This window comes from Heliangelus exortis, chromosome 8 (genome assembly GCF_036169615.1).
Source record: "Heliangelus exortis chromosome 8, bHelExo1.hap1, whole genome shotgun sequence".
NCBI lineage: Eukaryota > Metazoa > Chordata > Aves > Apodiformes > Trochilidae > Heliangelus > Heliangelus exortis.
The window spans coordinates 21352527-21379914 of NC_092429.1; the positions used below are offsets into that span (position 1 = coordinate 21352527).

Below are 27388 nucleotides of genomic sequence, written 5' to 3' on the forward strand. Positions count from 1 at the left end.
TTTTCCAACCAAGCTGATGATAGGGTTAAATGATTCTATGTGCTATTATGACATAGTTGGCTTCAGTGTAATCACAGATGCATACATAGAACAGAATAGAATAGAATCATAGAATCAGCCGGGTTGGAAAGGACCTCTGAGATCATCAACTCCAACCCTTGATCCTCTACCACCATGGTTACCAGACCATGGCACTCAGGGCCACATTCAGTCTCTTAAAAACTTCCAGGGACAGAGAATACACTGTCCTTGGGCAGCCCATTCCAATGTCTGAGTGCAGAAAGGAATACAGTCCGTCTTCTACAAGAAAATAAGCATCTGTTGCTTGTATCAGAAGTGGAGCTACTTGTAAATTGCAAGCTGAACTGCTGTGAAAGACCACGATAAGGTCTCATTACAGTATCAGGAATCTAAATTGGGAGCTGAAATTTCTACGTTTAAACGATGTTTTTTTTAATTTTCTTCAAAACAATACCTTAAACATCTGTAATGTTAGCAAAACAGCAGGTTTCCACTCGAAGAGCGTAACCCAGCGACCCAGCGGGGTCTCCGGGACAAGGAAGAGCTGCCGTGCCCGCGGGTGGATTGCACAAGCTCCGCTCCGTCGGGACAGGGACCACGTTCCTCCTCCGCTGCGCGGGACGGCGGCAAATCGAGTTCCCGTTACTGAACAACCCGGCAACGGCCCCGGCCGGCTCCTTCGAGAAACGATACGCGGGCACGGAGGCCGCTGCAGGGCCGGGGCTCGGCAGTGCCGTCCATCGGATCGGGCCGGCAGCCGTTGCCGGCGGCGGGCGGGGAGGGCGGGAGGGGAGGGCGGGCTGGGGAGGGCGGTGCCGGCTGCCATGTAAGCGCGGGTCGGGCGGCGCCGCGGCCGCGGGGCTGAGCGGGTAGTGGCCAACACTGCAGACCGGCCCGGCCCGACCCGTCGGTGCCGCCCGCGCCCCGGGCATGGGAGCAGAGCGGGACGGGTGGCGCGGAGGGGAGCTGCCGCGCGGCGCGGGGGGACGGCCCCCCGGGAGCCCCCGGCCTATGGCCTTCATCATGATGAAGAAGAAGAAGTTCAAGTTCCGCGTGGAGCTGGAGTTGGACGAGCTTTCCTCCGTGCCCTTCGTCAACGGCATCCTCTTCTGCAAGGTGCGGCTGCTGGACGGGGGCAGCTTCAGCGCAGAGTCCTCCCGGTAGGTATTTCCAGGGCCGGCGTGCCTAAAGGGTGTCAGGGCGCCCGCTCCCCCACAGGTAGTCCCGGTCCGGCCGCTCCTTCCGACGGGCTCCGCTCGAGTCAGCGTCTCGGCAGAGCCGCTTCCCTCCCCGAGAACCGGGGAGCCGGCCGCCTCTGCATCCCGTCTGCCCGCTCTTCGGGCCCCCTCGGCGCACGGGGCCAGGGCCGGGCGGGGGGCGCAGCCGCTCCCTCGGAGCAGCGTCCGTGGGCTGGGCGGGGGTCGGGGACTGCGCCGTGGCTGCCGCCGTGGGGCTTCTGTCGGTTGCGGTCCCCGTGCTGCTCGCCTGTTCCCTCGCGAAGGGAAGCGGGCAGCGGCGGCCAAAGCGTGGGACGGCTTCCCGCAGGACCGGCTGGCTGGCTGCTGGTCCCGTCCACCATTCAGGGTATTAGGATAGGTGTTGGAGCTCGTGTAGACTCCTCGTCTGCGTGGCTGCTCGCTGCTGAAGTAGTAACACTTTAAAATACATATTGAGAGACTTAAACACTGGCTAGTAGGGGAAATAAATCTGTGAGTGGTGAGGGTTGTTCCATAATGCCCCGAGCTACGAAGCCTGGTGATGGCGTGGGTACCGGGAGGGGAAGACATTTCTTGCCACGAAGTTTCTTGCGACGGAGCTGTCCTCCGGGAGTGTGAATTGTGCGACCTCAATGTTTTATTCTGTTGGATACTGGCTCACTGTGTTTGGTTCTGTAGATATTTACATGGAAACATGTAAATACATACATGAACATATACAGTTTCATGGAAAAGTCCTCTAATTTCCTGTACATATTCAGGTCATACGTGTTGCTAACTTTGTTCATTCTTAATTACGCAGTGCAAGTGCAACAGTAGACAGGTGTCTTTTCTTTCTTCTTCTTTCTTTCTTTTTTTTTTTTTTTTTTTTTTTTTTCTTTCCCTCTTTTTTTCTTTCTTTTATTTTTTTCCCTTTTTCCCCCCCTTCTTCTTTTGTGCTTCAGCAATAGCTCTGTCATCTGCTGTGACTGTGGCTTCCCCATCCACTGGTAGTGATGGGTAAACAGAGTACAAGTGGGTTAATTTTTTCCAGGTACCAGGCAGAAGCAGAACTTTGTCAATAGTCAGAGTGTGCTGTGGCTTCAGATCTGGGGAAGAGGAACCCTCCCATTACACTTATTCATGTTGTCTGGGTTATTATATTACTTTAATGTTATTACAAAAAGGATTTACTGAAAGATGTCTCACAGAATTCTGGGAGTAGACAGAAATTGGTAACAAATCTATGACTATTCAGTTAGTTTCTTATTAAAAGATTGCTGTTACAGACCTTGCTAAATTATCTGCGTTTGGTTCTGTAAATATAATTAATCAATGAGAATAAAGAGCACAAAAATGGAACTTTGGTCTAAAACCTCCTTATTTAACCATTCTGTTATACCAGCATGTATAATTAAAGATTAATTTATCATCTGTACTGTTGGAGGGTCTTCAGCTCATCAGGGTACTGTTCTCTTTTCATGTCTTCAACGTTTTGCTTGTGAGCAGCTTCATGAGTAATAGATGATGATGATGATAATCATGATTTTAGGCACTAATGTGCCGTTACTGTCCTAATGCAGCCCTTACTGCCTTGAAGTAATATTCACAGGGTGACATACATCTTCTGGACAGTATATCTATTTTGAAGAAGTTGATGTCATCTGAGCTGATGTTTTTGTGATCCTAGCCTTTTTTGCCTTGCATGTTTATGATGCTAAACTTAAAAGCTTGAAAGCACACGTATATACCTTTATGAATGTGAACGTATATTAAAGTAAAAAGTGCATGATAGGAAGTAATATATGTATGCAGGAAGTGTCAGTGGGAGTGTGACAGTGTAGAAAAATTGCATTGAAATACAATGTTGGAGTCAACAAAGAAGCAAAGGAGCTTTGAAATTTTTTTTTTCTGGGGGTATGGCTTAAATATAATAACAGCAGTAATGCATATGCTCCTTTATCAAAGTCCTTGCGAATGTAACTGGTCCATTCCAAGCAGACTGAGAGGTGCTGAGGTTCACTGGTAGGAAGGTAAAGAATTCCTCTGCAGTGATCCTTGAGTGCCAATTAGGGAGTGCCTTTGCTCTTGGCTTAAGGATTAACAGATGGATTTTCACAGTGGTGATTCAGAAGGGTCTGAATAAATAAAGAAGAAATTGTTAACATCAGAGTGGCAGCATTTCAAAACTTGTCAGCTGCAAACTTACTTTAATGGTCCTCATCTTCTAGTTGCATTGATCTCAATGTGAGCTGCCAGTCATATCCTTAAAGTAGTGATCTCTGTAGTGTTGTAAAAGTTTGAAGAACTCCATTTTGTTTCAGAAAGTAATATACAAACTCATTTTAGATATTGTATAATATGTGGAAAAATTGACCATGTATTCATACATGGTAACTTTTTGTTACTGACTGAGGCCTAGTAAACTGTATTGTTTTAGTGAGAAGTTGTTGAGAATTAAGTTTTCCAGATGGTACTTACACAAACCAACTGTTGCCTCTTGCCTTTTTTATTTAAAAAAATTAATTAAAAGATATAGTAATATCAACAGGCTATAAAATAACCCTAATGTTATTAGCATTTCTTTCCAAAGCTTACTCATTGAAAAAGAAATTTCATAAAAGCACAGGCTGGCGGCACTGGAATAAATGCCTGTATGTAGTAAGTTGTCATGAAAACAGATTGTAATGGTTGCCCTGCATGGATCAAGCTCTATGAATGATAAAAGCCTTGATTCTGCAAGCAATCTGATACCTAAATCATCCCTCTGAATACTGAAGTGGGACAAAAACAAAGACAGTTGGAAGTTCTAGCTACGGCAATTTTTTTTTTTTTTTTTCCACTTCTTAGATCTTTCCTGAGAAAGAGAGCTGTAAGAAGTATGTTTTGAAGACACTGTCCATGTTACTGGAGAGTTGTTATCAGAGTCCAACTTCTTTTCTGGCTGACACAGATGTGTGTCTGAAGTATAAAGGAATTTTGTAACTAGATAAAACCAGCTTGTATAGTGCAGTATATAGCCATCTGGTCTGTGTATAAATAGCAACCATTTTAATTGTTTACACATCACTATTTTTTGTGTACCTAGTTCTTAGAGCTTCAATTTTAAAGCTTCTGTTTGAAACTTTCCTATGCCTATTTGCAAATAGTTAATGTAGGAAAAGAAAATTCTCTATTATAATGCTGAATGCTTAATTATTTGCCAAAGTATTCAACTGTCAAATAATATTTTGATCATAGGACATTGATCAGCCAAGTAGTAGCAGTATGGGAGAATGTTTGACTCTGTGCAGCGAACAGGACCCTGGAATTCTAAGGAGAAGAAATGGATAATAAGTTTTTACTCTACAGTATGGAAAAACCTGAAAGAAGTTGTGGGAGTGGGGAGGTTTGGTTGTTTTAATAAATGGGCAATCAGCCATACAGTGCAATTCCTGCCTTTCCCTTTTTTAAATTGCTTTCTAATATGACTTCTGGATCGTGATAATAGTATTTTTAGACTTTATAGCAAAGGGTCAATTTTCAGCAAATAGTCTGTGAATGTATGCAGTCATGCTAACAGACCTTGTTTTCCTTTATAAAAGTTTGTAGCTTAAGCCAGGCTTCCCACATGGAAAGGTGTGTGTCTGCATTTCTGTTTTTCCCCTGAGCAAATGATAATAGATATCTCTCTCTGAAACTGGATACATTAATGAAGGATACTTCTGCAGATCCCAGGGTACTGTGTGTCTATATGCTGTCCAGTGATAAAATATTGTGCACATAATACCTATTGCACTGTGAAAGGACAGAAGATTGTTCCAGAGCAGAAATTGCACCTATTAATATTTTGAACAGAAAAATACTATTTTAAGGTATAGACTTGACTAAATGTTAGGGTTATTTATTCCAGGCTCATCTAATACAGACATAACTGCAACAGCCCTTCTTTTAATAGGCTGAAGAAATAATTGATGGTCCCCTAGGGCAGAGAACTGCTCAAAGGCTGAGTTTTTGTTGCTCAACCAAACAGACAGGATATGAGGAAATAAAAATAATAATTTACCTTCCTTTTTTTTTAAATTATCTTGTTTCTTGAGGGTGCACTTTCAGTGCTGCACTGTATAGATTTAGGTTACAGTAGCTGTAAGCCTGGTAGTTAAATTTTTAGCTCGATTTCCACCTGCACCTCACCGAAGGAAAGAACTTGTTGGTTGATGTGTTCTTACAACTGCAGTTTCAATCTGGTGATATTCCCTTGGCTTCATGATCTGATTTCTGATGCTGTTTTTCTCCCTTCTTTTACAAAGTACTGTTCAAAACTAAGAAGCTGATGTTGATCAATATCTGTGTGACAGATAGAGGTTAGGCTGCAAGCTAACTTTTTCATCAAAATATTTTATTCACCAACAGATTCCAGGGAAATTTTGGTTTTTTTTTTCATGTACAGCATGCTCTTGAGTCTTGAGAGGCAGTCTTGAGAGATCTTGCATTACTTGCATGAATGTCTTCTTATTTTCAATAGGTATAGACTAGAATATGTAATTGTCTTGTGTAGAAATTAATTTTTTTAAATATTTCAGATAATAAGTACTTCTTGTGTTTAGTGATGCTTGGCTACCTTGTTCTTGATGTCTGAAACTGTATCTGTTTTCTGTGACTCCAGCAAGTACATTTTCTGCCTCTTCAAACTGCATTTTAACCATAATTGTTGGTGCTATTGTATTTGATAAGGGAAAAAATTTCTTGATAGTAACACAGCTCATCTAACTTTACATTTTTAAACAACAGTACTAGTTAGAAAAACATACCTGTTACAGTTAGTGTCACCATCACTCTCATCTTCCTGCATGATGTATGAATCCTGTTGACAGTCTTCAGAGTTGATAATGCTACTTCTAATAGTTTTTCAACTATAAGCAGAGTTGTAGTTGGATAAATTAAAATATAACTTTCAAGCTTTCAAGTGCTGTGAGGTAAATTAGTGCTGGGATAAAAATCCTGGCTTGCAATGCTGTAGATGCTTTTTTTTTTTTTTTTTCAGATTGCCAAACATCCACTCAGTGTTCTTCCAGTTGTGAGACTTGGCTGAGCAGCTTCTAGCCCTGGTACTTCTCTTTAGAGAGGAAAAACTAAGAACTGAATTCCATACAGAAATTATAATTTCTTTTTTGATTGCTATTTCTTTTGTTACCTCTTCAGCCTTTTACTAATAGGTACAATAAAATGGGTTTAATTATCAGATTTAAAGAATATGCTTGAGGAAGGTAATGTGATGAACAAGAACTGGATATTCTGCACAGGGCTGAAGGGGAGGAAAACAAGGCTAAAATATTAATGGGAGCATTCATGTGCAGAGGTGGAAGAGTAAGAGTGTGGAAATAAGAGGGATAAACATATCAAATCTCTTAAATAGATTGGAGGAATAAAGTAAACAAAATCAGATATAAAGAGGATCATCTTTGGGCTACAATAGGAGATGTTTGCACAGACTGCATTTTGCATGGGATGTAACTGCTTATTGCCAATATGAAAAGGGCTCATTCTGTTGAGATTTCTGACACTTAACTATAAGTTCTGGTAAGAGATACAGCAACAGCTTGTGTCTCAGGAAAAAATTCCTGAAAAGAGATGCATGATAGGCATCTGTTAAAGAAGATCAGTGGTGGGGAAAAGCTTTTACATTTAATGTGTCTGGCTTGTGTGGGAGAACAGGCACTTTAATTTAAAAGAGACAGTGGTGTTGTTGAGGTTCATGCCCCCCACTATGTCCCACCCCCTCGAGCACAGAACAGTTCATGGTGTACAGTATTTTGCTGTCATAAACCTGCCATTTGCAAGCACTATAGCACCTGGTTGACTTTATATTTACTTTATATTTTAAGGGCTACTTTTGTTCATAGAATATTTTACAGTGGAAGGGAATTCTAGAGATAATGAGATAACTAGAGATAACTTCCTATTCAAAGCAACATTAACTTTAGTTAGATCCAGGAAGCTTGACGCTTTCTCCTGTTGACTTTAGGAAATCCATAAGAATGGGGATTCCAGTCCTTGCAGAAAACCTGCCCCTCTGTTTCACTGCTTTTATTGTGAACATTTTTATCTTCTTATTTTATTGGAACTTCTCTTGTTATTGCCTCTTTTCCTTTCTCTGCTGCCCACTAAGAAATGTCTGGCTCCATCTTATGTCTAACTGATGAGAGACATGGCTGAAGATAGCAATTATATCTTCCTTCACCTCTTTAAATTGTAAAAATCCCACGTTCTGGATCAGGTACTTCATCCCCCTCATTCCTGACTCCTGACCCTCATTTCACATCCCCTGGACTTGATTCAGTTTATGTGTGTCTTGCTTCTACCCAAAGGACCCTGATGCAGTGCTGCAGATACAGCCTCACAAATGTTCAACAGAGGGGAACAATAATTTCCTTTGAACTGCTATCCACAGTTTTGCTCATGTGATTTGCCCTTCACAGTGCAAATTCCTTGCATTTGCAAGGAAACCAGCAGGTTTTCATGAGCATTCCAAAGCAGCTCTATTTCCATAGGATGATCAGTTTACTCATACTTTATAAAAAGATACTCGACATGAAATGTTGCACGTTAAAGATTTAACCTGTTTATTGTGAGTAAAAACATGTGGGATGGAAAATGATTGCACTGTTAAGGTTTTGCTTGTATAAACAGCAAATTAACTGAAGGGTTGTGCACTGTAAACAAGTGGAGGTCTTCCTGCAGAGCCAGCTGTGTGCTGGTTTGCTTAGTCATGAAACACGTGAAACACTGAAGCTCTGCTTGTAAATGACTGGTTTTGTTTGCTTTTTTTTTTTTTTTTTTTTTTTTTTTTTTTTGTAATGCTTAGGAAAAATTGTTTTTGTTGGAGAGAATATATCTTCTCATATCCCTCAGGCATGAAGGAAACATAGAATATTAAAATCAACCGAATATAATAAACAAATTTAAGCTTTGCCTAAGTTTATTACTACCATGTATTCTTTGAAGATCATGCTCTGAGGTCTAACTTCAAATGAGGCATCTTTTTATATGAAGACTTAATCTAACATTCTGGCTATCATACAAAACCTGAAAGTATAGCTTGATATTTGAATTGTTACATCAAAAGGCTTTTCTTGTTTATATCTCAACAGTCTTTAAAGATGATGAGGTTGGAATTTGTACATGTGTAAGCAGCATGTATGTTATGTGTATTAGGTTACATTAGATGCATAGAATACTTATGAATAAAATTTGTACTGGTATTGGTGCTAGATCTTTTTTTATTTGCTTTAAAATACCTGTGTTATATTTATAGTTGTCTGTGTTTGGTTTTGCTTCCCTGATCCACTTAGCTTCAAGGATTTTAGTTTAATTTGAAAGTGAAGGATCTCTTTGGGTGATTTTGTTTATATTTTTGTGTGGACAGCAGAGATACTAAAAGAAAAGACATGAGTAAACCACACTGTTGGAGGCTTTGGATGCATAGATCTAAATCAAACAAGATGACTGCATTTCTGTGTAGCAATAAGGGTCATTTTCTTCTGAGGATCTGAGCGCTTTACAAATACCAAGCTACTTGGCAGACCTTGACAGATAATAGTGCACAATGTTTTGCTTGGAAGGTGGATTGGTAAGGAAGATAAGAAGATAAGGAAGAACTCAATTGCTCTGAGAGCCTGTTGCATGGGTACCTAATTCTTCAAACAGAAGTAGATTTGGGGTTAGAGCCGTGCAAGAGGGTATTCCTGTCTTGTCTGCCAAACCATTATGTGTTCCCCAATATAAATGAGAAGTCTATATCCGGGTGATGTCTTCCTAATGCTAGAGATAGCTTAGGAAGTAAAATCTTACTGTAAAATACCTGAACCACTGAGTGCACTGAAAGTGTGACTGATAAACTGATCGATAACAGGCTATGCCTCAATTCCTGTCTCTGTAAGGATCCTTAAATTGACATTCTCTGTTATGTAAACTGACATTCTGCAGATGGATGTTTGGTAATATGTATCTCTGTATATATAAAATGTACATACAGAAAATATTTATACAAGTGGGATATTGTTCCCGTTTTACAAGATTATTTCCTATGCTAATAATAATTGTGTTACTCCAATCTACTGAACATTGTATTTGTATTGGAAGGACAGAGCTATTTATTTAGCCAAGAGTTGATCAAACAAAGCTGTTATGTTTGGGGATAAAATTCATAGCACACCCATAGATGAACTCTGAAACAAAGGCAGGGGAGGGTGGGGGATCTAAAATAATACCCTGCCCTAGCTACTCGTAGGCCTGTCACAGAAGCCATCAGCCCATCAAAGGCCCATCTACACAGCCCAGAGACATAGAGGCAGGTGGGAAACAGGAATTACGGACTTGGACCACTGGATACCCTGACTGGGCCCCTCCCAGCATTGTCCCAGGAGAGCCTCAGTCCCATTGTCCAGGCAGGAAACCCATCATCTGAGTGAACACCAGAGCACCTTTTGGACTGAGGGGAGTTACTGCACAGCACTGAGAGACACATCTTGAGATGCAGGTGAGGAGAATAGAGAGCTATGGGGATATAAGGTCCAGTCAGGTGTAAATACTACATTTGTTTGGCCATGCCCTGTTCCTAATCAGTGCAGTCTATTGTATCTTCATATTAAATTACATTCTAACTCTTTCCTGGGTTGAGAGCTCTCTGGTCAGTGTGAATGGGTGAGGTGGGTTCAAGTGCCAGCAACTGGAGTCAAGACACAGGATCAGAGGGCCCTGGTGTCTATGGTGCCAGGAACAGGAAAGACCTGAGTGCCAGCATGGGAGTGGGACTGTGTGTCACAGGGCCTGTGTGTTCATTGTGCCAGCAGCTGAAAGGGTGCAGGTGTGTGTGTCAGTGTGCTAAGGGAGCAATCCAGACTGGCCACAGAGCAGGCAGCGTGGCCTGGGAGCCCTACATGTGTATGGGTTTCGCTAGCAGAGAGGGGAGTGTGGGCTGAGGCTGCTGGCACTGGCTGTCTCCACAAGGCTGGGAGTCTACGACCAGTGTGGCTGGCTGGGAATGCCAGAATATGAATGTGTGCTTACTGGGAATACAGCTTCAGCCTTGATACTGGTTGGATCTGGGAAGCAGAGCTGCAACAGCCTCACTTCTCTCACGCTGTCTCATCAACATGATAGATTTTCCCCTAAAAGAAGCAAGCAAAATTTAGACAATACTAGAACACTTGCTCAGAGAGAACTCTTCTAAAAGCATTTTATTCAGTGTACTTTAAGAACTGGCTTAAGAACCTGGCCTCAATGATTCTTAGAAGCCCAAAGCAACCCTCTCATCAAACTAATAGCTTTAAAAAATAATTATAATTAGTGTTCTGGTTACCTTGTGGAGTAAAAAAATCTATTTTTTCAAAGTATGTGTAGTGAGTAGGTACTCTCTGTACAAGAGCTGTAAGATGTCCAAGCAAACACCTCTTTCCTTAACATAAAGAAATGCACTGACCCAATGGACTCCAAAAGTATTTCTAGAAGTACTTGCTTGTGATATCAAAACAATTGAGCGTCTTAAAACTGAGAACAAATGCTCCCAATTTTTTGTTTCTTTCATGACCATGATTCTAAAATAATTGTACTAGAAAAACAATCCATCTAACATAACATTTAGCCCCATATACCTAAAGGTTATAATAGGCTTTCCAGATAAAAACTTCAGTTAAGTGTTTTTCTAATTAATGGAACACAGTATCTTGGTAAATGCCCATGAGTTTTGGCTTCTTTATTTCTAAGCCCCTCCTGCTAAAGCTTTTCCATCTCACAAAGGATTTTTCCCATGACACTTAAGGTCCTTAAAAGTGATTTATTTTTTGCATGTGTGGCTATTTGCTGAAGTAAGCCATTATTCATATGCTTAACCCATGTGGAAATGAGCAAACAATCTGCTGGTCACAAACATCATGAAAAACAAAATAAGAGTCCATCACTCACTAACAAATTTAGATAAGGAGTTGATTGAGTTAAGATTTATTGTTTCTTCTGGGCTGGTTTTCTGTTGATTTTTCTCTTTTGTTAATCTTGAGAAAAATCAACACATCTATTCATAATTCTGAAATTTTGTTAGTACATAAGGACAGAAAAAGACTTGTCTACTACTGAAATCTTGCAGATTTAGTCAAAGTGAAATTGTCCCTCTAAATAAAAACCACTTATTTTACTGATGGTAATTTAAGCTGTACATTGGAATCAATTTATCTTAAAATATCGGTCTATTCACTTTATTTTTGGTTAGGTCTTACTGACAGGATTTGTTAAGTTAAATCAAACGCGTGACCACCAAGTAATGTATTTGAATGCATCTTAGTAACTCAGATATATTTTGATGCATAAAACAACTGGTTTTGCTTTGCATGTGGTGAAGTGACTGTGAGGCTCATAGGAAACTGACTCATAATGGAAAGCTTTCTCCAGCACGCTCTGTAGCAGGGGCATCCTTGCCAAGAAGTTATCTGGGTTCATTACCATAGTAACAAATCAATATAACCTTTTCTTTTCTAAAGGTCTTGCTCTTGAACTAAGGATCTCAGAAACTTAGAGACCGCTCTTAAAAGTTAAATGTTCTGATTATTTGTTTTTTTGTGTGAGAAAAATAACTTGATGGTGCTTTTCTTCACACAAAAATGACTTTCATGAAAATGAGTTAAATTTTTCTTTGTTCAATGGAATTAGAACTGTTGCAGGGGGAGGTGGTGGTGGTGGTAGGTTGCATATTGTATACAGATGTTTCAAATATCTTGTTTTTTAAAACAATGTGATGATATGCTGGTGAAATAAACTAATGATACTTTTTTTGAGGTCCTTATGAAGAGGAAAGGGTACACCTGGCTTTACCTGATTTTATTTTTACAAGAATTAGAGCATCAATATCTATAACTGAGGCATTTTCACTGAAACTTTTAATTTCTTGCTTGTAAGAGAACTTAAAATCCTAATTTCCCTATTTAATGCTTATTAAATTAGTTGCCTGAATAAATCCTTATGTATGAATGGAATGAGTTTTCCAAAAGCATAGTGCTTTTGTGTTATCTTCCCTATGTGAACAATGGTATACATTGAACAATATACACTATATGTAGTAGTACTGGCATGTTGAAATAAATTCATGATCCTTGGGGGGTTTTAAGGACACTTACATTCATCGAGCAGATGTTACATCTTGTATTTAAAAGCAAAACCACAACATTAAATATTCACTAAATTAACTTTTACTATAATGTTAGTGATATCTAGGATACTGTGCAGCTGTACAATGTAAAGCTGCTTTTGACTCTAGTTTGCTGTATAGTATTTTTTTAAAAAGAACACTTTCAGTCCTGTTTTATAGCCTTATAATGAATAGAGCTTAAATCAAAGGCTTGTCTAGAGTTCTTGATTTTTGAAGCTTAATAAAGGTTTGTACAGTTTATCCATTTTTGTATTGAATAGATTTCAATTGAAAAGATTGAAAAGATTTCATTTCAGTAACTCTTTGAAGTCCATTAAAACAGCCAGCCAGCTACAACAACCACTTTGTTTAGACAACATCATTGTTAATTAATCCCTTTAATGTACAGGTGTTTTAATTACAATGGTGTCTTAAAATTAAGATTCTCTGAGCTGAAGCTACATATGAAATTTGATTCTGGGATTTTTGGGGGTGTACACATTTGAATTTTTTGTGGAGGACAAATACCAGTGTGCCAAAATGGGATGTTTTAAGTGAAAAAAAATCTTGACCAACCAACTTAACTGCATTCACATTCACTTTCCCCTCTCAGTCTTTTTAGCCTTACAAGTTGCTGAATTTTAAGGTAAATACCAGCAGGGCTGAGAGTGTGAGCAGTCTATTGTCTTTTTGTATCAATCCAGGCCTGATGCTTATGGTGCTCAGAAGAGGACAGAAGTATTGTTTCATAAGAGCTTCTGGCATTCTTATTCTGCACTGCTTATAGATGGCTCAGAGTACCATAGTGAATTTAGTGACTTAAGATAGTGACATATCTTTCTCTATCTGAAGCAAAAGTTTGTGTCTGCACAGTTTATCAAAAAGGTAAAACTGATTTTGACATGATGATGTTTTAAGAGAAAAAAAAATCTTTTGTTTTTTAGGATAAGCTCAAAATGTTACTTAGAATAAACAAGTACTTTTAAAAAAATTACAGAGATTTTATCTCTAAGGTAATGGATTACTGTGATCTCCAGAAAAAAGTGTTCTCAGGAGCTGCATTATCTTTAAGCACAGTGTATGAAACCTGAAAATATGCAGAGCCCTGATACTCACTTGGATAGCTGAGTTCTGCTTGGCAGTGGGCACCTAGTTGACCATTGTCTTTACCTGAGAATTGAGCAAATACCACACAAGTGTTATTAGTTATTCCTAGGCCTTCAAAGTGTAACAAACATTAGCAATTATCAAATGTGCCTTTAAGTTTGTATTTTATTTGATTACTTGCTTGAAACTCTTTCCAGTAGAGGATGTAACTATTAGTAATTTACCTTTCAAAAAAAAAATCAGGTTCTGTTTTTCTGGTTTGTGTTTCAATAATTCTTATGCTGGCAGTTCGGAAATTTTTTTTTATTTATTTATTTATTTATTAAAGCACAGGAAATCTTACAAGATAAAACATAACAGGTAGAATGTAGGTTGCTCATGGTATACAGAGCCTGTTCCTTTTAGGTCACATGCCTGAATATGACTCAGTGTTGTATCATCAGAAGCCTGGTCTGTTGTGGTCATTGAACTGACTCATTTTGGGCAGGCTGGTTTATTCCTACCTTAGGAAGCCACAATGTCAGTGAGCAGGGTAGCTGGCAGTCTCACCAGCTCAGCAAAATCAGAGCTTTTGCATGAGCCTTGCCATCCATCATTTCTCCAAGGCTGATAAACTCTGGCTCCAGAATTCTAACTCTGTTAAAGATGTATGACCGGATCTTCAGATGCTTTAAGAAGTGAATATAAAGCATAGGAATGTATGTATAGAAAAACAGAAGATAAAGAGCAAATATTGCTTCGATATGCGAAGCATATGTACTTGATTGAGTAAAGCAGTAGAAGAAATGAGCACAGTTTCCACACAGTTCCAAGTTCTGATTTTAAAAATGTGGGACTAGAAAAACACTTTTGATCACTGAGGCAGGTCCCTCAGAATCACAGACATATCCCCTGTTACTGGCAAACTGGCCAACATATTCTTTAAATACTATGAGATTTTTTTGCTCCTAATTCTTCTGATTTGAAAGCTGTTCTAGAAACTTGCTCTGTGGTTTGAGACCTTGTAATTTTCAGTTCTAAATGTGTTCATGATTATGCCTTGTTTTGGTCCTGACTACTTTTTTCGTTTGACTTTGTTGTGATTTAACACTGGCCTGGCAATTAAACAGATGCTCTCTATTAATCCCCCTCCCCTCCCTGATAAAGAAAGGAGAGAGAAGAAGGGAGAGAGACTTAAGGGTTGGAAACTGAACTACACAGCTTTAATGAAACAGTAATGATAAAAAGGAAAAATTACTAAATATATACAAATATACAGGAAAATTGATGCCACATTCCTCCTTGCGTTCTCCAATAACTCTCACATCACCACTGAGGCTGCAGGGCAGCCCTGGGAAAGTCCAGGCTGGGCTCCTGGAGTCAGCAGCAGTCGGGAGCTGGAGGCAGGGGCATACAGACCTAGGCTGGTATGGGTCAGGACCACAGGCAGACTAACAGACAGAATCCTACCAGGATGCTGAAGCAAACAGGGATGGGAGAAGAAGAGGAGAAAGGGAAGGAAGGAAGGAAGAGAAGGGGTTTGACCCTTGTGATCCCTCAGATTTATACTGAGTATGACATGTATGGGATGGAATACTCTGGTCAATTTTGGTCATTTATCTTGTCCACGTCTTCCCCAAAGGAGGGCTGCAGGTGTGACATTTTTACTCATTTTTTCCTTTCGGAGGGCAAAATGTTCCTCAGAACACAGCAGTGTCCTTGGCTCTGCACACCAGTCTCTGGCTGTCACTATAAACATCAAGTGTTATCAGTCCTAGAAGCAGACACTGTCTGAGAAACTTGCTGTTAATTTCAGCAAGTACAGCTACTTACAAAAGACTTAGCTGAAAGCAAAATTACAAGACAGAAAATTACCTTTATCCTGGCTGAAACCAGGACAGACTTAAAGTTATTTAGTCTCTAACGTGTTTGAATTACTTAGTGTATATTAGTTTTGTTATATGTAATTTTTTCTATAAGATATAGGAGCTTTCTAGTTGTTCTCCCCATACCTGTTAATTCTGTAATCTGCTCTTGTTCAAGCAGAGTTATCCAAACATAATAATGTCATTTGTTTGAGTCTTATATTGTAACATTAATACAGCTGAAAGGATCCTACATTTTGCCTTTTCTCAGGTACATCATACTGTCAGGTTGTTATCCTACTACAGTGAACAAATACATTCAGATGTTAGTTATATTATTTTTCTCTCCAATGGCAGGCTCCCAGTGTGTACCTGAAATCCTTGTTTGCTCCAAGTACCTTATTTTGTATCTGCTTATTGTACATAATTTCCTCTGTACTTTTCCACACCTCTAATTTATCTAGTTCTGCTTTTTATGATGCTCTCTTTCTCTACACAGAAAAACTACTTGTCAAAGATGGTACCTTGAGTGCACTCCAATGCTCAGCAGCTTGAAGACAATGCCTGGGAGCTAACATGCTGGAAGAGTTTACTCACCTGAGGCAAACTGGAGAAGTCACAATCTCATTCATTTGCAAAAACACATGGCTGTTGAATTTTTCTGTAGGTCTAATAATACATTCCAGTTTTAAGGCAGTTATTTGTCTTGCTACTCAAAAGAGAATGAAGGATGATTACTCAGGCCTTGGAACAGATTCTGTGGGAAGTGACCGCTCTACAAACACTGGTTCCACTGGTCATAACTTCAGCTGACCTATTGATTACATTCATGGTTTTGAATGTATATACAGCTGATGCTAAGTGTACGTTCTCTTCTTGCAGGGAGGTAGTACAAGCAAACTGTGTCCGCTGGAAGAAAAAGTTCCTATTTATGTGTAAAATCAGTGCCAGTGCCACAACAGGGATTCTGGATGCTTGCATTTGCAGGGTGTCCGTACGAAAGGTGAGTGCCTCTTTTTTCCCATTCTCTTCTCTTTCCCTGCTTCTTCACATGTTTGGTTTAATTTTTAAATGTCAGATAAACTTCGTATAAGCACCATATCAGGTGTTCTTGTAGTTAAAATTTTGTAGTAGTGCTATTATTCATACTAGTTCGACAAATTCATGGTTTTTCATGCTCTTATTGACAAGAACACTTATTCCATCAGACATCTGGGCTTCACTGAAGACACTGCAAATACAGAGTTCTCAGTGATAGCAGCCAAGAAAATGTGTGTTGAGCTATTTTAAAATTAAGATTAGTATTTGCTTTTCTAAAAAAATCCAACACAAATTAAAAAACCTGTTCAGTATCTTTAAAATCTTAATGACATATTGTTTGTTTTTTTTCCTAGGAGTTAAAAGGAGGAAAGACATATGCAAAGGTAAATTGAGATGCATCTAATTTTGCCTGCAAATCAGCTTTTCTTTCTTGTCATTATTTTTAAAGTAATTCCAGAATAGTATTCTAATAGCATAATTTCATTATGTGCAATTCAGTGACACTGTGGTGTTGGAACCCTCGATCAATGTGTTTATTAAGTATATAATAATATTATACCACCAGAATAATTTTTAATTTCAATTTAGTATGTTAAAAAGGCTGATAAAAGTAAACCCTTCAATATGTGTTTACTTTTACAGATAAAGAAAACTCTCCTTGTTCTTTTTTCTCTTAACACTTCATTTTTTAAGTTAAACTAGAACTATGCAGAATGTGACACTCAAAGTTTGTTTTCTACTTTTTGCCTTTGGTCACTCCCTTTAAGGTGCAACCTCCTATTCACATTTGAGAGAAACTAATATTGAGTTGCACTCAATAGTGTGCATGTAGCAAGAAACTCCATTTAGCAATATCCTTATTACTAACTGTAATTTTTCTCTTAACAGCTGGGATTTGCAGATCTAAATCTAGCAGAGTTTGCTGGATCGGGAAATACCACTCGTCGCTGTTTACTGGAAGGTTATGATACCAAAAATACAAGACAGGATAATTCCATTCTCAAAGTACTTTGTTTCCTTTATCATACTTAAACTAATAAAGCTGAGAACAAATGGTATTATTAAGTACTTAATGAAATTTAAACACATTTGCTGAACCTCTCTCTAGAAGGAAAACTACTTAAAATAAAACCCATCAGAATTACTTAGAGAGAACCACTAAAATCCAGTGCAGTCAAAAATGGAATTTATCCTGCTCTTTGAAATGGAGCTGGACAGCTGCAAAAGAAAAGCTTTCAAAAGTCATTCTTATTCTAACAGGAACTGAAAAATGGACTAGGGAAGCACAATGAAAAAGTTATTTCATTCTCATGGCTTGGCTTTGTGAATGCAGATTTCAGAAGGGCTCTCCCCACGCTTGCTGCAAGTGCTGATGGCTGAAAGGGCCAATGGGGAACAGACAGTGCAGCTGCAAAAGGCAGAGCAGAAAGTGTCCTGTGAGGGGACAGCCAAGGCACAGCTCTTTCTGTGCTGTCTTTTCTCCTCCAGACTGATCCTACGTGTGTTCTCAAAGGAGGCAGCAGTGTTATGGATGGTGTGTCTCTGTGTTTCCCAACTGGAGGCCAGAGTGGGGCGCTGATGGCAGTCAATATGGCCAAAGCTGAGGGATTGTTTCAGGGAATCCCTGTATCTCCTCTCTGGGGCTCCTCTGTTGTGGCAGCCGGTGCCAAGCTCACCACAGAGCACAATCTTAGGAAGGGGGTGATCCTCCATCCCGGAGATGTGCCCTGCCCAGCACAGCTGTGTCCTCAGTTGCATGGCTTCAATCCTGGTGACCCCTGCCTGTTCAAGGACAGTGACATTGGTCACATAGACAGTCCAGGGGATGTTTAGGATTGTACGTAGGCAGCACTGATGGAAAATAAAAGATTAAGGATGCTGCCAAACAAGACTGTCATCTCCTGGGTCAGTCTCAAGCAACCAATGTCCTGAGCTGTCTGCATGCAGGGTTGGGTCTGTGGCTTCCAGTGCACCTTTCACCTGCCATTTCTACCCTCTCGTGTCACTGCAGGGGCTTTACAAATGTGGGGTTATCCCTCAAGCCTGTGCAGTGGCTTTTTTAGGTGAGGTGCAGCACGTGCAGAACTGGCCCCACCCTTTACTCCTAAGGTTCCTCTGCCAGGGCCCAGCAAGCTTGGATGGTGACAGCAAAGTCCTCAGGTTGTAGGTTTAGTTAGAGTATCCTTCTCTTAGCTGGATGGCCTTACAGGGCTAAACCCATCTGCCTGGGTTTGAAGTTAGAGTTGTCCTTCTCCTAGGATGGTTGCCTGAAGGCGAGTGAGCCCATCCTGCCCATGGACACACTTTGTCTGACCCTTAAATTGTGACCTGTCTGGCATGGGAGACCCTACTGGAGGCATCTGCCACCACCAGCAGAGCTCCCAACCTCACAAGGGCAGGCAAGCTCCTCCCACACAACAAGGGGGTACCCGTGGAGGTGAAAATAAATTCATATAAATGTAGCAATTATATCTTTAAGACTGGACATTTTGATGTGCCACTTTTTTAAAGAGTGAATCTCTCAGCTCACTTATTTATGTCTAAGCCAGTCTGAACACTTCATGACTCCTGAAACTTACCCGCTGTTAATCAATGTAAATATTGGTGATCACTGTTGGAAAAACCCACCCTGCTCTTCTCTCCCATTAGTCCAGGGAGTTTAAAAGTGCATAAGCTGCATTAACCTGAAAATAATTATATACAGAATGCTACAGATAATTTTTTTTAAAAATACCTTTCCTGCCAAGACACTAAGATTAAATTCTCATACTACTGAATATATTGTTTAAGCATGTACTTTCTGACTTGTTACAGTCAGTCACAGGCTTTTTCCAGAAAACTTTTAATTGATGGCTTTGACCTAGCTAACAAGCCTTCTCAATGCATTGTTGTCTGACATTGTTTACCTTTCGTGGTTTTACTTTACTCTGATGTTAGCACAGCCAGTTCTTGCACACTAACAGTTTGCTGAACACTCTCAGCAAAGAACATACTTAAGCACTCACTCTTATAAAGAACATTCTGTTTGCTCATTTATCTTTTATATTTTCTCTCTGTTTTTCCCTTGAAGCTACCTTAACTGCAATGATTTTAAGATTCTTCTTGATTTATATCTTTTGCACAATCTTGTACGTGCCACTATTACTTTTAATGTTATCGTGTTGTTTGTGTGAGTGCTAAGAAAATAGATGCAGCTTTTTGCATGTCTGTTTATTTGCATATATGATTTTGCCATTTTACTTTACTTAAATGTAAGATTTGTGGCATGTATAAATCAGTTATATGACCATGTATCATAGAACAAGTCAATTTTTTTTTTGTAACAATGAGTTTTGTTTCCTTGATGTGTAGGTTTTGATCAACATGCAGCTTATGTCTGGAGACCCATGCTTTAAAATGTAAGTTTATAAGAAATTTGTGTGGGACAGTGTTTTGGTCAGAATTACACTTTTAATTTGCATTTATAACTCTTGGCAAACTAAGTCTCTCTAATCTCCAATATTAAAAACAAAAATAGAAGAATTAAAATGGATGGTAGCTGAATAATGGCTAACATGTTAAAAATACCAGTAAAAGTGTCATAGTTCTCCATAGTTCTCCTTGCTATGTGTTTTCAAGCAAAGAATACTGTACATCTGAAATAAAAAAAAAATAAAATAGAAGAAAACTTAAAGGAAACTGTTCCTGCAGCAAGCTTATGTATGGGGTGATCTGACTAATGCTTGGATTTGGAAAATCTGCTATTACAGCTTTTAAATGTAAGTCTCAGATGATTTTAAAAGATGTATTAAAAATGAAACAAAAAAAAAGACAAAAAAGAAGTGTGATATGATATAGTACAAGAGAAAGCACTTAAGGATATTGTTAGCAAAGGCATTATGCAACACAGTAAAAGATTCAAGAGGTAACATCTGAGGGGGGACATAGCTAGGAAAACATAATGCTTATATTAAGGATCCCTTGGCCTCATTTTCCTTCATCTGTAGTGAAGGAAATGTAATAGTTTTGCTAGAGCACAATAGCTTCCATAACCAACCTCAGAACAAAAAATTCCCATATGCTACTGAAAACCATATTCATGAAAATGAAATTGTTGCCTTCTCTCTAGACTAATATGCCATTTTGTTATGAGGCACCCAAGCTTCATGGATAACTCAACTAAAACAGTGCTGTTGGCAAGCTTTCTTTTTCAAAAGAAAAGCTTTCTTTTTTCAAAAGAAAGCATTTTTCTTTTTCAAAAGAACACCACTGTCTTGTTAATTATGACTTAATTATTCTGATAATCAGGAAGTGAAGAACTCTCACATGTAATTTGTGTTATAAAAAAAATTTATAACAACCTAAATGCCATTCATTTTAAGGATAGACTTAGAGGTATGTATAGAATCTGCTTCCATGAATGCAGTGTGGAAAATTCTTCAATACATGCCAAGATTCTTACTGCTTTTCTGTAATTTAGAATGTTAGTAGATTGGGGTTATTCAAAGTGTATGTGCTTTTCAGTTTAATGTCAATCTTTTCCAATTCTACATGACAGTAGATGGCAATTTTATATATATCACATTTAAACCAACTTAGTTGCATTTTACTTGTCACAAGATATTTGGGGGAGAGGTTGATGGAATAATGCCTTCAAAATAAATTTGATCCCTTTAGTTCTAGTTTAACTCAAGTTTTTCTTCAGTTCATTTCATTGACTATGTTGTTATACTGAAACTAGAAGTAGATGGAATCAAAATAAGAGGACATATTTTCTTCCCACAACATGTAATTAAGATGTGGAACTCCTTGCTGCTACACACTGTGAACACTAAAAGGTTGACAAAAAAACAGACACGTTTTTTAATAAAAAAAAATAGAGAGAGCTATTAAGTATAACTTAGGAGACTCAAGAAAATACTTGAGGAGATGAGAAATACCTACTACATGAGAAGATGCTGGAAGAGTATCCAGGAGATAGATTACTATGTGTGCCACATTCTCTTAGCATCTGTTGTTTGCTGCTGACAGATGCAGCAAACATCTTTTTTGCAAGGCTAGACAAACCTTTGGTCTGAGACAACATGCTTATTCTCATGGTAGGCTCTTCAAAAAACAATCTAAAGCAGAATTCCAAGTATTATATATAACTTGAAAAGCAAAAATGACCTGAAAGGAAACAATCTGGAAAAAACTGTTAGCTTCACTCTTGTTACATCAGCTCAACTTGTGTAGGTTCTCAGCTTGCATTTATATTTTCACACTTTCTGTTGGATCAAAGGTATCTTCCATTGTAAAGATATTGTAAAGTACTTACTTATAAACTCTACACCAAAACAGCTTTACTTCAGTATAGATTAGGGTTTTTTAATTCAAAACACTTAATTTAAACTCATTTTGTCTCAGATTAATGTAGGTAATATCCCTCTGAATAATCCAATGAAGAGTGCTAATAGTCCCATAGAGACCTAATCTGTAGCTGTAAACATGTACTGAGCTCTTCCTGAAGTAAAAAAGATTGTGATTAAAGTGAAATGAGGCTGCAGCTCCAAAAAAAGCAGCATGATGTCTTGCCTCAGTCTCAGGTGCAAGTATGAAAATGCTCATGATTTGTAGGTTTTATTATGCAATTAAGATTTTTTTTCTGTAGCAATTAAGCAACATTACTACTGTGGCTGTATTCTTACCATTGTTTCTGAGGAGATCTGAGAATGTTGCCTGCACCAGTCTAGCTCAGATGACTCACTGCAGGGGCTTGCACCACTAAAGGCTCTTTCTCCTTTCATCTAACCTTCAATAAGAATAATAGAACACTGTGAAATCTCATCTTGTCCTTACTGCATAAATAGTAAAACAGTATTATCTGAAAGCCAATTATTCAGACTTGGCATTTTCTTCCAAACCGATGATATAACCATTTCCTGGAACATAAACTTTCAAACACAAACAGAAGAAAAAGTTTATCTAATCCAGATGTTCTTTGTAAAATGAAAAATAAAACAATTGCACAATCTGAAATCAGCTACATATTTTCTGAAGAAGCTTAGATGGCTTGATGTTTTATCTGAGGTGACATCCCTGAAAGCATTCAGTTCTTCCTTCAAAAAGTATGTTAGATAGGTTAAGTCACACCAGTGTTGTAGTTCCATAAGAGCTTTTTCCTTTTTTCTCTTTACCATCAAATGTAATATAGGAGGATATATCTTACTGTATATAAAGACATCAACTGATTTATTGAATATATCAAATATGGAAATGTCAAGTAAACATTTGTATGCAGAACAACCAGTTCCCAAAATAAAAAAAAGCATTAGAAAAACTGTTATTTCTTAAATGTATCTCAGTTGTATTTACTTGCAAGAGAAGATAATTTTCTAATTTTCTAGTTTGCTTTGCACTAGCAAAACATAAATTTAAAGGTTTATTTATTTTAATAAAATAACCTTTTGGTTCATGACATAAATTGAAACAAGCATTCAAGATTTATTAAAAGCTTTGTTAATATTGAACCAATTTAAAATTATGTCATATGTGATGTTGTTTCTTAATTTGCAGGAGGTGGAATTTAGAGAATACATGGAGATGGTAACATGAGCCCCTTAGTTAGGAGTGGGAGGGTTATAAGCCCAGAACCATCTCATGTTCTGTAACAGAGATGAAACAAAGCCATGAGTACATAGCAATGCATAAGCCAATTAGGCCAACTGTTCTTGTATGAGTTTGTTTGCTGTTTTTTTTTTTGTTAAAACTTACCATTTTGTCATGTATTCCATGAATTACTGCATTGTATTTGTTCTTACCACATAAATTATCCTGTGACTCATAAAAAAAATGCAAATTAAAAACTTCAAAATAAAAACATATTGCTTCACCAGTTGTTAAAAAAGGAAAAGCCATTCTATGAATCCCCCCAGGTGCCTGAAGGACTGCAGGCTAAGCAGATAGATTCCGTAAAATGTCCTGAAGCTCAGTAGCAAAAACTTTTCTTTTTTTTTTTTTTTTTCCTTATAAGAGGGCTAGGCAGCATGTTTTCAGAAAAAAAAATGTTACATGTAACTTGAAGCACAATATGAATTATGCCAACTTGCATGATAAGAAGAATCTGCACTGATGAATTTGGAGGGTTTACAGCAGAAGTACAGCAAACCCTGATCACCTTTTTCTTACAGGCCTCCTTCCACAGCAATGTCTATAGCAATTGCTGGAGAACCAGAATCTTTGCATGAAGACAGGAAAGGTGGAGAAAACTTAAAAGTACTACATCTGGGTATAGCAGGTATAACCTACTGCTCTTAACTTCTCAGTTCTTTTGTAACTGGTTCACAGCTTCAAGGAGGTTTATGAAATACTTAAAAACTTAAAGGGATGCTGCCGGTGCCCCACAAAGGGACCTTTGGTTATTTGTTGAGACACACTCTAATACCAGTGGAATCTCTTGTTTTTAATTTTGTAAAAGTTTATGGAAATTGAAAGAAAGAATAGAAATGGAATTGATAGCCTGCCTTCTTTTTAACATTTAAAATCTTCCATTCTCTCCATAACACATTTCTTAATTTGCTTTGAATTTGTATTTTGACTGAGCATTTAATTTGGCCCTTGATTTTCAACTCATGAACCATAGGGTTATGCATAACTGAGTAAATTTTGAGTGGCAAAAGTTCTAAGCATTGTTTAAAAGTGAAGTAGGTAATCTAAAATCTAGGATATTTTAAACAAGCTTCAGGTCCTTACATGGCTTATTAATTTCCACCCAAAACACACCTTAAGTTGTCTTAACCACAGTGACTTTTTCATCCAGAAAACATCCAGCACACACCATTCTAATATGGTACAATAGAAAGCATCATCACCTCTTTAATGTTTACAGTATAGACAAATCTAAAATTACATTCCATACTAATCCTTCTAGCCAAATGGTGCTCTGTTTTAATCAGACAGAAATGTATTATGATTTTCGTTTTTTAAAAAATTGCATATTCATTAACATATATGGTATTCCTGCAACATCTGAATATTCAAAGGGTTTGTAGAAAACCAATGTCAAATCCCTAATCCCTCTGGGAAACACAGCATTTGAGTGTAACCAAGATTATAGGCAAAGTAATAAAAAAGCTGGCTTTAGCAACAGTATCTGACTTTCATGTGTTACAGATTGCTCCTCAAAGAGTGCCTCAATCCCAGATGAACGTGGTGCATGTGGACATTCCAGAACATCAAGCTATGCAAGTCAGCAGTCAAAACTGTCAGGTAGCTGTTGACAGTGTTGTTATGAATTGTTAGGGTTGATTTACTTTATATGTTTTTAAAAAATGGGTTGAAGTTGAAAGCTATTTCCCTAGGTGTTTCAGGTGTGGGGAGGATAACATTTTTTTTTCACCTTAAAAGCAAAATTAGTTGTCTGTTTAGATGTGAGACAGCTTTTTCCCTTAGCTCTATCACAATCAACATACCTGAATGAGATTTTTACTTCTTCCATGTAAAAAAAAGAAATAACTCACATATTGAGACTTATTTCTAAGAGCTGAAGGGGAAGCAATAATACCAAGTCATTCTATTTGTTGGGAAGCAAGACTTATTTAGAACAAAATAAAATGGCATGTGCTAGAATACAAAACCCAAAGTAAATTGCCTAGTTGGTGTGTGCATATACATTCATAAGGCTTTTGAAGTCTCCCTATTGGAAAACAAAACACAAATTCTGCTTTCAGGATGGAACATCCAAGTTAACAACCTTGATTGTCAACAGTATCCTAACCTAGCTCTCCTGCACTTTCCCAACAGGATATAGCACATGCCACTCTAGATCATCCAGTCTGTCTGAACTCTGCCACAGGAGGAACACCTCAGTGGACAGTACCTCAACAGGAATTGGAAGTATTCTAGAGCCATGTGAAGAGACTGAGCCAAAAGTAACTGAAGCTAGTGCAGACACATCTGTTAAAGATACACCATCAGAAAAACTCTGCAGGTACACCTAGCTTAAAAATCCTTATCTAGCAGAAGTACAATAAAATTTACCACTTCTAAGAGCTCTAAATATATTTATTTTTGCAGACATCCTGTTAAGCAAGACTCCGTGGAGTCACAGCTGAAGCGGGTTGATGCAACCAGAGTTGATGCTGATGATGTAGTTGAAAAAATACTCCAGAGTCAAGACTTCAGTTTAGACTCAAGTGCAGAAGGTATGGAGATAAATAAGGAAGCTTAAGGAAACTGATGCATGTTACAGCCCTTAGTAAAATCCACATTCTTCACAGTTTCTGTTGTTTATAATCATAAGGACTGTAGACAGGGATCACTAAATTTTCTTCTTCATCCTATCCCCCAGAAGATGAAAAGAACCTTGCATGACCTGGGTAGCTTTCCCAGAGAACTGCTTAAGCCTGAAAAGTGCAGGGGCAAATCTATGAGAAAGGTGGTTCCTCCAAACAATACCATGTGAATTTTGGTTCTTCATTACTTAAAACATTTGCATCTGAAAATATCTTCCACAAAACTGATAGGTATAAAATTACATAGCTTCAGAGCAACATTAAGGGTAGCTAACATCTGTTAATTGCCTTGCTTTTTAGAAGAAGGTTTAAGATTATTTGTGGGCCCTGGTGGAAGCACTTCTTTTGGAAGCCATCATCTCACTAACAGGTAAGTAGCCTGTAATCCACACGTAATACTAAACAAAAATGCATCTTATACAGCAATTATTCTATATACATTCTTGATCTTTGTATCTTTCTATTCTGTATCATTTAAAGGTACCAGAAGAACTAGACCCATCAGGTTTTAAAACAAAACACGTAGGTTAGTTCCAAAAAAAACCCCATGATGTGTCAGCCATAACAATTATAACTTTCAGAAGCTCTGAAGAGTCTCAGCTCCAGAGTTTTCAGATAAGAGCAATATTTCAGTATGGACACAGGAAACAGGCAACAGTCTGAAATCTTAGCTATAGAGATTTACTGTATTACTCTCTAGAGCAGAAGAAAGTTTTAAGAGTTTTACACATCCACTTTTATAGTATCAGACTTCTATGTCTTCCTGATAACAACCCTAATTCTCTTCAGTTTTGGTCAAAGGCAGCTAAAATACTGTGCTGCAAATTATAAACCAAATAATTTTACACAAGCAAGCAGTACTAATGGTTAAAAGATAACTGGCTTATTTGTAAACTGGGCACACTAATTTCTATCTAGGATGATGTGTATGGTTACAGAGCACACTGTAGTAGTATATAAAGAGCACAATACAGTAGTAAGTTGCCACAACAGTCCAGGCAGAATTATTATACTAAGACAGAGTTTTGCCCTATTAATTTTTGGCATAGTACTGCAATTCTGCTATGAAAATCAACCCACTGTGCTCTGTTATTTGGAGAGTGAGACAGTTTTGCATTTGCAATTGAGCATCAAAAAAAGACTGGAAGACATTTTTTATGGTATCTTAACACACAACGACTATCACTGATTTCTTAGAGACATTTCTCTATTTATGTATGTATATAAAAAGTATTAACTGCATATGATATAGCTGGGGTGGGAAGTGTGCCCAAAAGATAATGCTTAAGGAATTACAGAGACATCCAGTGGTAACTTCTTTCTCAGTATCATTATTTATCATTCTCAATTTGACTGCAAATATAACACAAAATGCTTTAATGCATTAAACTCGGTGGCATGGAAATTACATATTTTCTACCCTTCACATTTAGCTCTTCTGGTACCAGCTGTTCAGTTGAGTGCTTTTGAGTTGTGGGGTTTTTTTATGAGGGATGGTTGGTTGGATTTTTTTAAAGCACTAGACTTGCTGATCTGTGATATTTGATGTTTAGCTTCCATTTAAACTGAAATTGAACTAACTTTTAAATATTCTTTCAGAGTAGGATCTGGAGCATATGAGCAGGTTGTGATAAAACGCTAGACTGGAATGACTAGAGAAAAACTTGCTGCCCTGGCATTGATACTTCTGGTTTTGTTTGTTCTGCTGCAAGACTTGTGAAAGCCAGAAAAAACTCAATGAGACTTTATTTGAAAAGTAATTGTCTCTTGCTG

At 38.3% G+C, this 27388-nt stretch overlaps 2 protein-coding genes across 5 annotated transcripts in view; one reads left to right on the forward strand and one right to left on the reverse strand.

Moving 5' to 3' along the window:
* SLC25A24 (solute carrier family 25 member 24) overlaps positions 1–953 on the reverse strand; it is a 31851-nt gene extending 30898 nt beyond the window's left edge. The window contains exon 1 of one of the 2 annotated variants that reach the window (XM_071750984.1): positions 476–953. In XM_071750984.1, coding sequence (XP_071607085.1) covers positions 476–847 — 372 coding nt within the window. In that variant the 5' untranslated portion in view covers positions 848–953. The remainder of the gene's footprint in view (positions 1–475) is intronic. The other variant, XM_071750985.1, reaches the window with a different exon arrangement.
* Positions 952–27371, forward strand: EEIG2 (EEIG family member 2). Of its 3 annotated transcripts, none has more exons than XM_071750987.1 (11): positions 952–1181; positions 16206–16326; positions 16718–16747; positions 17253–17369; positions 19716–19762; positions 23513–23619; positions 24495–24590; positions 25125–25311; positions 25398–25525; positions 25916–25985; positions 27215–27371. In XM_071750987.1, the coding sequence occupies exons 1-11, from the start codon at positions 952–954 to the stop codon at positions 27255–27257; spliced, it is 1176 nt and encodes a 391-aa protein (XP_071607088.1). In that variant the 3' UTR covers positions 27258–27371. The 3 variants fall into 3 exon arrangements, with proteins under 3 accessions (XP_071607088.1, XP_071607089.1, XP_071607090.1); XM_071750988.1 differs by having other exon boundaries at positions 27220–27371; XM_071750989.1 differs by lacking the exon at positions 27215–27371 and adding an exon at positions 26096–26126.
* Positions 27372–27388: the final 17 nt, after the last annotated feature.